Source organism: Rhipicephalus microplus, chromosome 10, assembly GCF_043290135.1.
Source record: "Rhipicephalus microplus isolate Deutch F79 chromosome 10, USDA_Rmic, whole genome shotgun sequence".
NCBI lineage: Eukaryota > Metazoa > Arthropoda > Arachnida > Ixodida > Ixodidae > Rhipicephalus > Rhipicephalus microplus.
In genome coordinates this window covers 13,022,559-13,035,935 of record NC_134709.1, presented here as the reverse complement: position 1 = coordinate 13,035,935, position 13,377 = coordinate 13,022,559, and the positions used below count along the sequence as shown (strand labels likewise).

The following is a 13,377-nucleotide window of genomic DNA, read 5'->3' as shown; positions in this document are numbered from 1 at the left end:
AGTCTGTACGTTGCATTCTTGGCCAATCACCCAAAGTGGGCACTTGCCATGTATCTAGGAAAGCAAAGCAAAGCAAAGAAAAGAAAAGCACAGTGGGATTGCGGTAAGGCCGTACCAGGCCTCTGTTTCCTTGGCTCGTTGTTCGTGTTGAAAGATATGCGCTTTTCCTACAACACCAACGTTTGAAACAAAAATGTTTTCTCCAAAAGGCATCAGCTCCGGGACAACAAATTGCCAGCATGGTTGCACGGTGCGACAAGCTTTGTCTCGCCGTTAACTTGTCAATCACACAGCGGCGGCTGCGGGCGAACTCCACTCGAAAACTACGCTCACAGAACGAATGACACGAGAAATCTCGCCATTTTTACACATCAAGCTGCCAGCTACCTACAATGTAAAAACAAAGCGCTACTCTCATAATACAAAATAGATTGGGATACTTCTGTTAACAGCCAGCTTAAGCCAGCGTTTCGGTAAGAGAATTTGCAAGGCAGTTCTTGTTCAACGAGCATGTGCAACAGATTTCTTTGGATACCACAGACTTGCTCTTATGTTCCATCATCTGCTTCTGATACAGCGGTAATTATTTTTAGGTTACGAGAAGAGAGAACACATTTGCGCACTACCGGATGTGCGCACCACGATATTACTGGCAAACTGTTCGTTGCGAAATATCGACCTTGCCCATAAATAACAGCCTTTACATTTCAATATGGTAGATTTCTAATCGCTCTTCGAGCGTAGTATCTCACTGTATGAACATAACATGAAGCTATAGTATGCACAGTATTGACTGGTGGCTAGTAGCGGGTTTTACCCAATTTTTGTGGCGCAAACCAGTCAATAACGAATAGCGACGTCGAAACGACACACCGACACCTAGCCATCAAAGAGAGTGAGAATATAAAGCTGGACATGTACAAAGTTTTCTTACCTCACTTCAACGTGTATGCATGCGGCAACACATTCCCGGTATTACAGGTATTTAGTGGCCTTTACTTCATTTGCGATATTTCCCCCTCAGAAGGTATTCCATAAGGGGAACTAACGTACCTATGACATTTTATTTCACTCGTCCTTTGAAAGAAATTATTCTGACCCAGTTGAGCGGCGTTTTTTCGCCAGGTGCACTCAAATTTACTCAGGAAAGGTGCTTTTTGCGGCCAAATTTTGTTTAGGGGGCAAATTTTTGCCAGAGCTAACTTGGAGAGTGCGCTTCGCGTCCGCACAAGAGGAAGACGCCAAGAAGCTCGGACATCATGCCTGTGACTTCAGCCGAGTCACCCGACAAAACAAATGTTTGTATTGAGCCTTCTGTTCCTTCACCTGCATCTACACTGACCTGCGCCTACAGCGAATTTCGTCAAAAAAGAGATAATGGTGATAGGAAGACATCGGGCTCGTTCTTACAAAGGTGTACACCCTTTTTCACTCATAATTTATTTCAAAGCTGCACTTAAGACCAAAGCAATAGCTAAAACCATGCTTAGCTATTAGAGCTTTTCATCACATACTACACACTCACACACACGTCTATGTTGGTTTATATTCGAAAGCGCTGAAAATAAAAAAATGTTTAAAAAAATCCTTGTAGACGGTGTCTATTCTTCCGTGAAATCAAAAAGAAACTACGCTACAGAGCGATTCAGTTCAGCCTCTCCAGAAGATGCGCAGGTACTTTGCGAAAAGAGCGATTTCTTGATCGAAGCGACGGTGTTTATGCTCAATTCTCACGCTCCGAGTTACCTGCAATTAAAAGAAAAAACTAATCATCGCATAGGATCACAAAAGAGCGACCGATACCGCCAAGTAAAATAAAACGAATGGCAAATAAGAACATGGGGTCAGTAGGTATGAATTCATCGTGAAATTCCTCGCAAAAAACGAAGACGCAAACACACAGGAAGATAAATAGCTATTGTACGTGACCCGAACTTTAAGGCCTGACCACACGTATGCATCGCAGCGCACCAGCGTGGGGCGTTATGCTTGGCACCACACCCTCTCAGTACGATGAGAGGGCGTACCACTTCGTGTAGCCCCTTTATCTCCTTCCATGGGGAGAGGGCGCGACGCTCATCCCACACGCCAGGCGCCGACGCCCTGCAACGCGCACATGTGGCAAGGCCTTTACGCGTCAGAAGTAGGTTAATCGTGATCTCGGTTTGATCTTACACAGGGACTATGTGGACTATGAGATATGTGCATAGTAGATATAGAACAATATCCATTGTACATTACAATATGCACATAGTATGTATGCGTACACAGGGACTAGGTACACTATGTAATTATATTATGCACATAGCATTGCACCCGTACACGGGGACTAGGTAGACTATGTAATATGTGCGTAGTAGAGATAGAACCATGTGCATCATACTACATTATATTAGGCACACATTACTATGCACTGGGTGCCCGACGTCCACAATGCAACACCAGCTGCGTTACTATCCACATTTTTTCAAACACATCGCAGAATTGCCCCCCCCCCCTCCAAAAAAAGTTATGTGGAACTCCGATGTGCCTAAGTGTTGCTCTAGATCAACCCAAGGCGTCCTCGTTGATCGTGACGCGTGTAACATATAGACGAATTGATTTCTGCAAGTTTGCGAACTGAAAACCACAGTCTTCCATGCAGTTTATTTATGCCATGAACTAGTTACCATATCAAAAATAAAACAACTTATGATTTCACATTAAAGAAATTCGCGCCATCTTCGCAAAAGGAACCCTGATGGGATGCGAAAGAGCAGTGTTGCACACGGGTGCACGTCACGGGTTGAACGGCGCTAACGCGGGTGATCATGATGCGGTTTCAACGCGTACGGTAGGCACGCGTCAGGTTTACTGCGCGTGAACCGTCGAGTCGGCGGTGTAGCGAGCAGCGGTCACGGCAAGTGTTGCGGGCGAACGGACTAGGCGGCAGCTGCGGGCTCTGCGGCGAGCGCAAGCCAGGCGAGAGAAAGAATTACGTCAGCACGCACTGCTAGGGGAGCGTTACGTCAACGCGCAGCTGCGGCGTGACCTCCTTGGTACCGCTCCAGCACCTGCGGCGACGGGAGCACGTTGCGGCGCGTTCGTACGGAAACACGCAAGGACAGTGTTACAGAGGCTTGTCAAAGAGCCGCTTCGAATCTAAATGAAGCTAAACCATGCTCAATCGTTTCACAGAATTATTTCGCACTGACGATTCCGTCACCTCAACACCGATAAGTACAATATGTGCACTTAGTACTTTCACACAGAAGCGAATCGGAGCGTGCGGCATTGAGAACGCGTGATAGATTGGTCTTGCATCTGCTTTTAGATGCGAAGCAGCTATGGCTACGTTCGTGTCCACCCCTACTACGTGTCCAATCCTACTACGTCTGCGCAACAGCTGGCCCAAGCAGCGCCAGAACGCGCTCATGCACTAGCGCGTTCCAGCCTGTGTAAGGGGCTGGGTAAGACGCTGTGGCCTCTCCCCCTTACGCTCTCTCATCACTCACATGATGGCGTCGGAGAACGAGATTCTGCAGACCCGTAATGAACGCACGTGCTCCTGCGTGGTGTCCTCCAACAAGAGTTCGGGCGAGTTCAGCAGCAGAATCTACGGTGAATTCATGGTGTGTTCCACTTGCATTTCTTCCCCTCAGAAAAATTCCAACTTCGTCTGTATTTGTGTCGTGTTGTCGTGGATAGCGTTCACGTGGCGCCATAAACAAAGGTCCCTAACGTACTGGCACACCACCATGGCGAATTTAATGCTGTGAAAAGAGCATAACCACGAAGTGTCTAATCTTTCAATGTATAATGGCGCCATGAGGACGTTTTTCATCTCCCTGCACAAAATGCCACGAAACCTACCGGCAAAGTACTGTTAACGATAACGTGGCATTACAAAATCTGCGTCAACCCATTTGTGCTAAAGGATGGCGGTTTCAGCGGCATCAGTCCATTCCATACATAGCGGGCGCACGGTCAATTGATGCCGGGCATATTGATCACATTATGCAAACAACCTTCCCAACTCTGCACTAGTACCTGGAACCACTGCGCCGCCAGGAGCATGCTGAGCACGTTGTCGCTGTTCAGCGTCACCCTGTTGGTGTAGACGTACTCGAGCAAGGCGGCCATGACGTCACCGCGCACACCAGCCACGGTGATGTTGCGTACCTCGCCGGCCTCTGGTGGCGCAGCGGGCTGCTGCCCCAGCTTCGTCGTCGATATGGCGGCGTCCACCATTTCTGCAGGCGCAATCGCCACTGCAGCTCCTGGTGTGACGGCGGGGACGTTGATCGTGCTCGTTAGGTTTCCTCCCGGCGACGTTTCTCGAAACAGCGGGCAGGTGGCGTACAGGAGCACCGGGAACTGGCTGCCATCGTCGGTGCATGTGACCTCGGCGTCAGTGAACGACCTTCGCCGCCGGAGGTCTTCGTGCACGCTGGCCATGCCTTTCGAGTAGACGTTGGCGATCCTATGCAGGCTCTGCCACGACGTCACTGCCGCTAGGACGTCGTCACAGTAGGCTCGAACACGCCTCGGAAAACCGACCCCGCCAGCGACGGTTCTTCTTCTTCTTCTGTTCGCGCGCGATGCCCCTCGTGGTCATTCCTCCCCTTCTTTTTTTTCTTGACCTCCGCTCACGACACATCCCCCCCCCCCAATCGGAGGGGATTGGCCGCGCGAAAGTTGAATTCTTTAAGTAAAATGTGCTTTCCTATGTAAATATTACGTCCACTAGTTAATTACTGATTTGAATATGTAGTGTTCACAGAGTTCAGTAAGAAATTTCTTCTGGCCCCCCACTGTTCCTTCGTTAGTTTCGTCATTTGGCTCGTCTAATGTGGACTTCCTCATCTTCGTCCTCGCAATGTCTCGCGTATGCTGTAAAGCCTGGAACACGAGATACATCATCTAGTTGCCTACGTCCATTTTTATTTGTACAGGCACCGTCATCGCCTTCCGTAGGCTCAAAAAGCAGCAGTCAAAGCTGTCTTGTGCTATTGAGGACTACAGGCATACGTGACCACCTTTAACTTTTGTGTAGTGCCACCGCTGCATACGCGTCAGCCCGTTGACTGACAATGCTCTTTTCTCTCTCTTTCTCTTCTATTTCCCTCTCTCTCATCTTTATGCCCCCTTCCCATTCCCCCAGCGTAGGGTAGCAAACCGGGCATGTGCCTGGTTAACCTCCCTGCCTTCCCTCTTGTTGTTCATCCCATCCCATCCCCCTAGTTCGGTGTCATAGACGTACTAAACTAACCTAACCTAACGAAAAACATTTATGTCCTGCAGAACACGCTCAGCGCACTGCGGGCGTCTCCCGTGTCATCGTCTCTGCTATTTTCGTGAAGTGCCTGAAAACAATGAGCATTTTTTTTACTCGCAAGCCCTTACTTCACTCATTACTTAACCATATTCCCTCGGTGCAGCTTCTCTGGGCTCCACGAATACATCATCTTAGCAACAAGCGCATTTCTTAGTGACAAAAAGAATTCATTGTTAAATTATTTCCAATTAAGACTTGAAATAACGCAATTCCTCTCAATTCTTATAATTGTGGATGTTATTATACTCATAGCTGTTATAACAAGACACACTCAAACTTTTTTATACCTTAGATGACTGATTCATTCGTCATCCTTTGTCATCAATTTAAAAAAGTTTTCCACCGCATTAACCACCGTTTTTATGGCCAATCACCCGTACTGGGTAGGAGTCGAGAATAAGTCGAAAGCAAACAAGCCATGCCATTCCCTTTTCTGTGGCCCAGGCGTTCTTCTAGAGCAGTAATTGGCACAAAGACAAAAAGTTCCAGTTCCAGCTGGATTATTGAACCTTACAACTCGAAGGTCTTACGGTTAGATAATTCAGCTTAAAGTTAATTAATATTCTGCTGGAACTTCGTCGGTACCCAGCTCGAGTTCGGCCAAATTCCAGTTGTAAATTCAATGTAAATTATTTTAAAATAAATCGCAAACATGAAACTCGACGTGTACATCTTTTTGTTTTTTTTTTGCCCTAGCCTTAAGCTGTACGTTGCACTAAATTCTTGATGTACGGGTATATGGTGGGGTTTTGTATGTTTGCCTTTATTTTCCTTGGAAGGCATTCAAAGACACGTGGAAAAGATCCGATTAACATTGATTTAGCTTGCCCTTTGCCAAGAGTATGGTTACCAAGTACGGCATTATTTCGCTAGGCGTGCTCGAAATTCGCAGCCTAAGTGTGTGCTTTTTTTTTACGTGGGCAATTTTTCAGGAGTCACTTCTAAACCATTGTTCTGAGTGCAATACCTGCGTAGTATACTGTAAATTTCGTCAAAAAGAGGTAATGGTGACAGGAAGACATTGTATTCGTACTCATCAGGGCACACCCTTCTTCACTCGTAATTTATTTCAAAGCTGTACTTGAGACCACGCTCAATTATTGGAGATTTCATGACACACACACTCCGATGTTGGTGTGTACTCGAAAGCACTAGTCTTCCGATAAGAGTAAAAATTGTAAACGAAGAAAATTTCCGTGTAGACGGCGTCCATCCTATGGAGGAATAAATACGAGCTACGCCAGAGAGCGAATGATACTTCGGCCTCTTCAAAACAGGCGAATGTGCTTTGCGAGGAGAGCAATCCCTTGACCGAGGAGGCACTGTTTACGTTCAGTTCTCGCGCTCTGAGTTACCTGCAATTAAAACAAATAACTAATCAATCGATACCATCGCAAAAGAGCGACCAATTAGACTGATGACGCATAAAAGCAAGCGTCTTTTGAGTGTAGCGAATTGGGTCACTCAATCTGAAGCCATTTTAAACTGTGCGCTAAAACAAAGACACAGACACGCAGGAACGTAACCAACTATTGTACGTGTCCCCAACTACTACTAAGTTGGAGTCCCCTTCTTTGAGATATATTTAAGATGTTGAGTGTTTATTCACTACCTCCTCGGAGACGTTGGTTTACTATGAAGCACCTTAATGATATCAACATGAGACTGGGGTACTTGGCAATCCATCTGTTTCTTGAAAAATACTGAACTCGCATGACTGCACATACTCGTGTTTACCTGAGCGATCAAACAAAGTCTAATCTGCATTTTGTGGGTACTTCAGTGACCCGAGTGTACACAAATGACATAAAGCCCGTTATGTCATGTGTTTTTGTTCTAGTTAGAGTTTATAGAGATATTGGCTCTACATAGGCATATAAAGACCACGAGGTATTGTTTTTCTCATATGCCAGAGAAAACGTTCAATTACAAAAAGACGGATGCGTGCTGGTAGTGTGTAAAGTGCCTGGCGGCGATCGTTCGGTTAGGTTAGGTCATATTTCTTAAGGTTAGACCGGGATATACGTCGAAGGCACAGTACTTCCATTATAGCGGGAGCCTTACTCGTTTGTCAGAGCCGTCTCCGCCTAGCTATGGAAATCTGTCTCCTCTTGTGAATCGAGGTGGGCAGGAGGCTGTCAAGCAGCCGGTCCGATTTGCGGGAGAACCGGGCTAAAAAAAGCAGGCACAGGGAACAGGCGAATCAAGGAGGGCCAGCGGAAGTGACTACCATGCCTCCTCCTCCGCCCTCCAAGGCTTTTTTTTATGTTATTTTTCAATAGGCCGCCGAGATGAATGCAAAGCCCTCTTAAGGCCATCGTCAGGACCTTTATCGCTTTTCTAATGTGTGGCCTCCTTTTTTTGCCCAGTTTTATTTTATTTTTTTCACGCTAACCAGCAGCTGCTGCGGACCAGAACGAGCCACTACCAAATTTTGTGACGTCATCCACTTCAGGTGACGTCATAAAATGATCGGCCGATGCACTGAAGCGTGGGTATTCCTTGCCGCGTTAAGGAACAATTCAATTCATAAAATAGTCTTCACAAGTGTTAGACGAAACTGTTCCGTAATACACGGCCATGGAAGCACAACTTCCACGGCACGACACGTTCAACAGATGGCGACACTCGCGTCACTAAACGAGCCAGGAACATTATCATTCTCAGATCGCTGATCTACAATGAAAAAAACTTTCAAAAAGAAGAATGAAGAACACAGCCACCACCTAATGGCACTGGTAAAGTGTAGTCTGCGAATTTTTCCCGTCAGGTCTCCACAGGCTTGTCTGCCGAGGCAAATGCGGTGTACGATCTTCTACATTGAAATCCAATAAAAGACATTAACCCCCCTCTCCTGCCCACCTGCTGACAGAGAGAATGCGTAATCTCTATTGGCGCGCCCCCTGCCTTTAACCACGGCCTCCAAAACTGTGTAGTGCTCACGAAAACAGTGTTTGTTGACATCTAAACTTATCTGGCCAATAAGTCCTCAATGCTGGTCAGCAGCTAGCTTCAAAGTGGGACGGGGAGGAGGCCCAGTAGTGCAAAAACGACTCTTGACAATTCCAAACCTTGGTCACTACAACACGTTCAATCGGGCGATCAACATCCGCGATATGGGCAACAACGAGAACAGAGCACAAATGAAAAATGGCCGGCGTCCAGCCGTTGTAGTTGAGAGTAGATATTTTTTTAAAAACTTTCTCGCGTGCAATTGTATTATCAAACTAGTTAATAAGTCGAGCTTGTAAGGAATAAGATATTTACAAATTATAAAAGTTACATGTAGATACGTTAACAGCCTAAAAGTATCTGGCGTTGAGACTACTCATTCGGTCCGAAATCAAATGTGTTCCGGAAACTCATTCTACATAAAATGTCGTTTGCATCGAATGGCAGTAGTTTCCCCGTGTGACAGCAAAGAAATTGCCTTACAGAGTAATGACATTCGCTATAAATGACACAATATTTGCTGTGTGACAGGAGTACAATTCCATACATACACGCGCAAAAAAGTCACGCAGTACGTCTAAATATTCGTACTACAAAATGGAACCACACGTCCCATGACAGGATGGTGTATTTTCAGGATGTTGTACGAAAAATAAGTAGCCTTAACGAATGGCAACAGCCGGAAAATTCAAAACACCAAGCGAAGTACAGTGACTTTACTGCTGTTAGCCAATTTCTCTCATCAAGCAGTATAGATCCTTCTTTATTAGGCTCCATCTTTCGATATAAGCATGCAGTTTACAAAATAGACAACTGACTTGGCTTATGAAATCGTTAGTTTGCCTGTTTTTTTGTTTTTTTTTCGCGCAGAGCGTGAGTGTTTTTAAATCTTTGGCAACCTTTGAGGTGGCTGAAAATGCAATAGCAGCGTGTACAGCCAACATTATGACATCCATTGCAGACAAACAGTGATTGCGTTCAGCGAAGGTATGTATACATGCAGAAAAAAACTTTGTTCAAATCTACTTTTTTTTTCCTTCAGGTTATGACGTAAGTCTGAATCCAACGCTACGACTATAGGCATTTGGTTCTTGGTATTCGGTTTGAGCTAACAGATTTCACGACGGGATCTGAAACACGGCACGTCTGATGCTCCCGATTTATGGAGTAATCTCGAATCTTACCTACAACAGAGAACTCCCTGGAATTTGGAAGGTTAACAGCCACGCAGGCCCCCAGGGCACTCCTGTTTATGTTCATGTCGGTGATTTTGCGCCAGCCATTGGTTTTGGAGTCGTAGCATTCTACGAACGGCACGGTCGTCGTTCCTGTCAATCAATCAATCAATCAACAAACCAATAAATCAAACAATCAACTCTAGTATATGCATCCACTAAGTGGTGCCCATAAAGGAATTCTTCTGAAGGAAACTCCGTCAGCTGCCATACGCACGTGAACTTTATAACTTTCAAAATACATGTACACTGTAGCATGATGTTGACTAAACAGAAACAAAAAAAGGAAGCATTTTTTCCAGCTCATACTGCGGCTCCCTTTCGTGGTTTAAACAGCTGACGTGAATAACGGTCGATCTTGCTTAATGTGGCAAATGATCCGTCCTAATGACAGAGCGCCGCTACAGACTTTCACGTCCTTTGTTTACTACTATAAATACTATCTCCGCTCCTTTTGCCACCAAAACAAATAAAAGCGAACTGAAGCCCAGCAACAAGTTCAAAAACAGGTTTTGGCAAAACTGACCATTGAATCCACCAATGGCGAAGAGCAGATCGTCAATAACGGCGACTGCGAAGTTGCTCCTCGGCGTGTGCATATTGGGCAGCTCGATCCAGCGATCTCTCAGAAGGTCGTACCTTTCACCTGTGACGTATCGAGCACAGCGCATATCATCTTCGCGTCAGTCGAGTACGCTTTTTTTTATCGATGTCTACATCTACAGTTTTGATGTCTACATTCGTCTACAATTCAATACTAATAATTCTACTGACTCTATACTATTGTCCTTTTGTTTTGGTAACATCGTGATGCTGCTCACACCAAATTGAAGGGCGTTTGATCGGGCACAATCGCAAAGGCGCGGGGGCGTTGCTTATAGTAACATCTCTAGTTGTTCGTTGCTTTGAACATTGAGTTTGCTTGCTCCACGCAAACGACTTAATCATGCGCAGCCGCGTCTGTGTAGAGCGTGCGAGCAGCCGGATTCACTTCTCGGGGCGCCACCGTGCGGCAGTTGCGGGCCCTGAAGCCCCAGGAGCATGCGCAGATTACCAGACTTGCAGGTCCGCGCAGATTCATTTAAAGCAGGAATGATGTTGGCAAGCGCCTTTGTTTGCCAGTATGTTGGAACCGCCAGAAAGCACGTATCGTCTGTATACACTGAAAGAGGTGTGTTGTCAGACCATACGTGTCATTCCTTGGATCCTCGGAGCTGCCGCTTGCGCCCCAAGGCCGACTGCGTATTTGATTAAACAAGGACACTGTTATGTTATGCGTTTCCACTTGCACATATCAGGTTTACGTGTCTGTTACGATGCTCCTGTGCCAACCAGATCCGGCAACCACCGTAAGGTGTCAACCACCCCCACGGCGAGGCCGGTTGATCCCGCGCCATACAGACGTGGACATGGCTGTCATTTCAGCCAAATGCAGCCGCATATCTGAAAGCTCATTCCAGCAGGTGTCCCCAGTATACCAAAGAACCCGAACACAGCGTTTACACCGAGAAATGTACGGGTCTGAGATTGCTGTACCCGTGGCAAGCCTGTTGTTTCCGTTGAAGCCGCCGAGCACGTAGACGGTGTCCTGGTAGCTGATAGCCCGGACTCCGCTCCGAGGCATGCTCATGGCCCGGATGTAGGTCCACACGTTCACTTTGGGGTCGTAGAACTCGGCCGTGTTCAGCACTTGCTGCCCGGTGAAGCCGCCTACAATGTACACCTGTGAGCGCGAAAATTAATACGTGTGTTCGGACGCACTACCCTCCTTGTCAATTCGGGAACAGATCAAAGCAAACTGAAGCCTGTTCTTCTCACAGTTCAGTGTGCCAAAAATCGAGTTGTAGTTGTCTGCACAATAGAGAGTAAGGCTAGTTGGTTTAGCATCTCACCACGTGGAGCGCAGAAGTGATTAAGAAGAAAGGTCACTTGGAAGTGGGCGTCTTTTCTGTCCCGTGCATGCACTCTCTTCTGAACCGTTGATTAGCTCCTATCCACAAGATTCCGTAACTATATTGGAGCTTTGCAAGGTACAATAAAGTTTCAGAGGGTTGCGGATGCAGGGAGAGAGGTTCGTGTTCTTGGGTAAGCTTCTGGCCCTACAGGGACTTCTAAGCACCAAGTCCGCCGAGGTTCCCTGATCCTCCTCCAATCGGCACCGCGAAAAGCTGCCGCGTATTGTCTGGATCCGCTTGTGTGGGTGGCAAACGCGTTCCTACATGACGTAATTATACAACGCTTCTCCTTGCCCCGCTCTTCCACTGACAAATGCGTGAACTTCAGCTTTACGCACGGCCATCACTGTTCCTATCGCAGAGAGTTTGCATGAATGTTCCACCCAATCACGCTTACTCATTTTCATGACGCCACGTACTTCTAAAACGTTTAAGATTGTCGACTTCTCTATGGAGGCACACGTCTGTTTCGCTGCTTTTAGGTCGGACCTTGGAGAGTCCTTGAACATTTCCCCCGGTGAATTCTAGCATCGCTGTTCAGCCAAACGTAAGTTTTAGATACTGAGGACGAAGCATAAAACAAGACCTGCAACAATTTTCAGAGTTACCATGGAATATTCTTAGTACCAGCGCATGTCACTTCACCAGACAAAAAGTGCCAAATGTTTTCCGTCAAGCACGAGTGGAATTACAGGGATTTGTATCGCGCCACAAGCCCTTTCTCTCCCTTTTCATACTAGGAAGCGCACTCAAAGCTACGCAGGGAGGCTAAAGAAGATGAGTGCCTTGGTTAGCAAGCGTCATGTACTTGAGCTCTTTCACCGAACGTACAGCTGCTTTCAGAGAACAGAGGACACGTGGCGCTATCCCGTAGCGGCCAGAGTAACTATGCGGCTTACTATGCTCAAATTAGTTAATGGCCGAGGACTTGGGTGTATGGCGAAGTGATTTGGTTGTATGAGATCATGTATAAAAAGAACAGGGAGCAATTCAGAGCTGACTGAGAAAAATAATTGTTAAGTACAGGCCGCGTCCTGCTCTACAATGATCGGCTCACGCGTTCAAAGGAGCTTCGACTAGCGATCTGCATCATTTCCTAACAATTCTCGAAAAATGTTGCAGGGCCCACTAAAGTGTTAATATGCGTTGCATTTACAATAGCCGTGCTTGTCGTTCGAGCGGAAACCAGCTGATACGACTGAACTACAGGCGTACCAGGTTAATTACAGGTGTGCCGTGGTACTGTGGGGGGAGCTTCTATTTTGACATAAATAAAAACTAGCTGTTGGATCACTTGGTGCATCACAAACTTGAAGACGGTGTATTTGCCATACACAGAAATACGTACACGTAATAAGAAGGCGCTAAAAACGAATGAACACTGGACTAGATATTTCCGGGAGATGTTGGAAGCTTCTCAGGTTTCCAAGCATGAAGACAAATGTGTCAGCGATACGTCCTTTTTTTCTGACGTCAAAAGAGTGTGCCTACTTAGCAGAAAAATGAGGTTTAACTGTAACGTGTCATGGGAAGTTACTAAGATGTGCATCCGCGAGAAGTGTGCGGAAATGTGCATGTTTCCAAATAAAGCAAAGCCGAAAAGTCAAGCGTTCCTCCGTGTGTAACACCTGCTTCTTGCGTACGTGTTTCGGTGTATTCGCCGGTCCACCGTTTTAAAGTTCATTTTTTGGACTGCGGCGAAGCGTGCACCCTTCAAAGGCTCGTTCACACAAGTGACTAACACCGCTCGCGCTAGTGAAAAGTTCGCCGCAAAGCGACTGGTCGCGAATGGCCGCTTTGGTCGCAAAACGACTATTTTCGCATAGTCACTCACTACTTGATTTTTCCTGCGCACGGCTGCAGTCAAAAACCTCTCAGCATAAGATTCGCAGGGACAGGACACCGACTTATCTCGTGG

The 13,377-nt window shown here is 46.6% G+C and overlaps 1 protein-coding gene across 1 annotated transcript in view; it reads right to left on the bottom strand.

The window, feature by feature from the left end:
* The window catches only part of LOC119180982 (uncharacterized), a 60,271-nt gene that overhangs the window by 39,510 nt on the left and 7,384 nt on the right, over window positions 1-13,377 (bottom strand). Inside the window, exons 7-9 of the mRNA XM_075876010.1 lie at window positions 11,041-11,227; window positions 10,031-10,150; window positions 9,454-9,597 (exon numbers count right to left, since the gene is read on the bottom strand). Of these exons, the coding sequence (XP_075732125.1) occupies window positions 9,454-9,597; window positions 10,031-10,150; window positions 11,041-11,227 (451 nt within the window). The remainder of the gene's footprint in view (window positions 1-9,453; window positions 9,598-10,030; window positions 10,151-11,040; window positions 11,228-13,377) is intronic.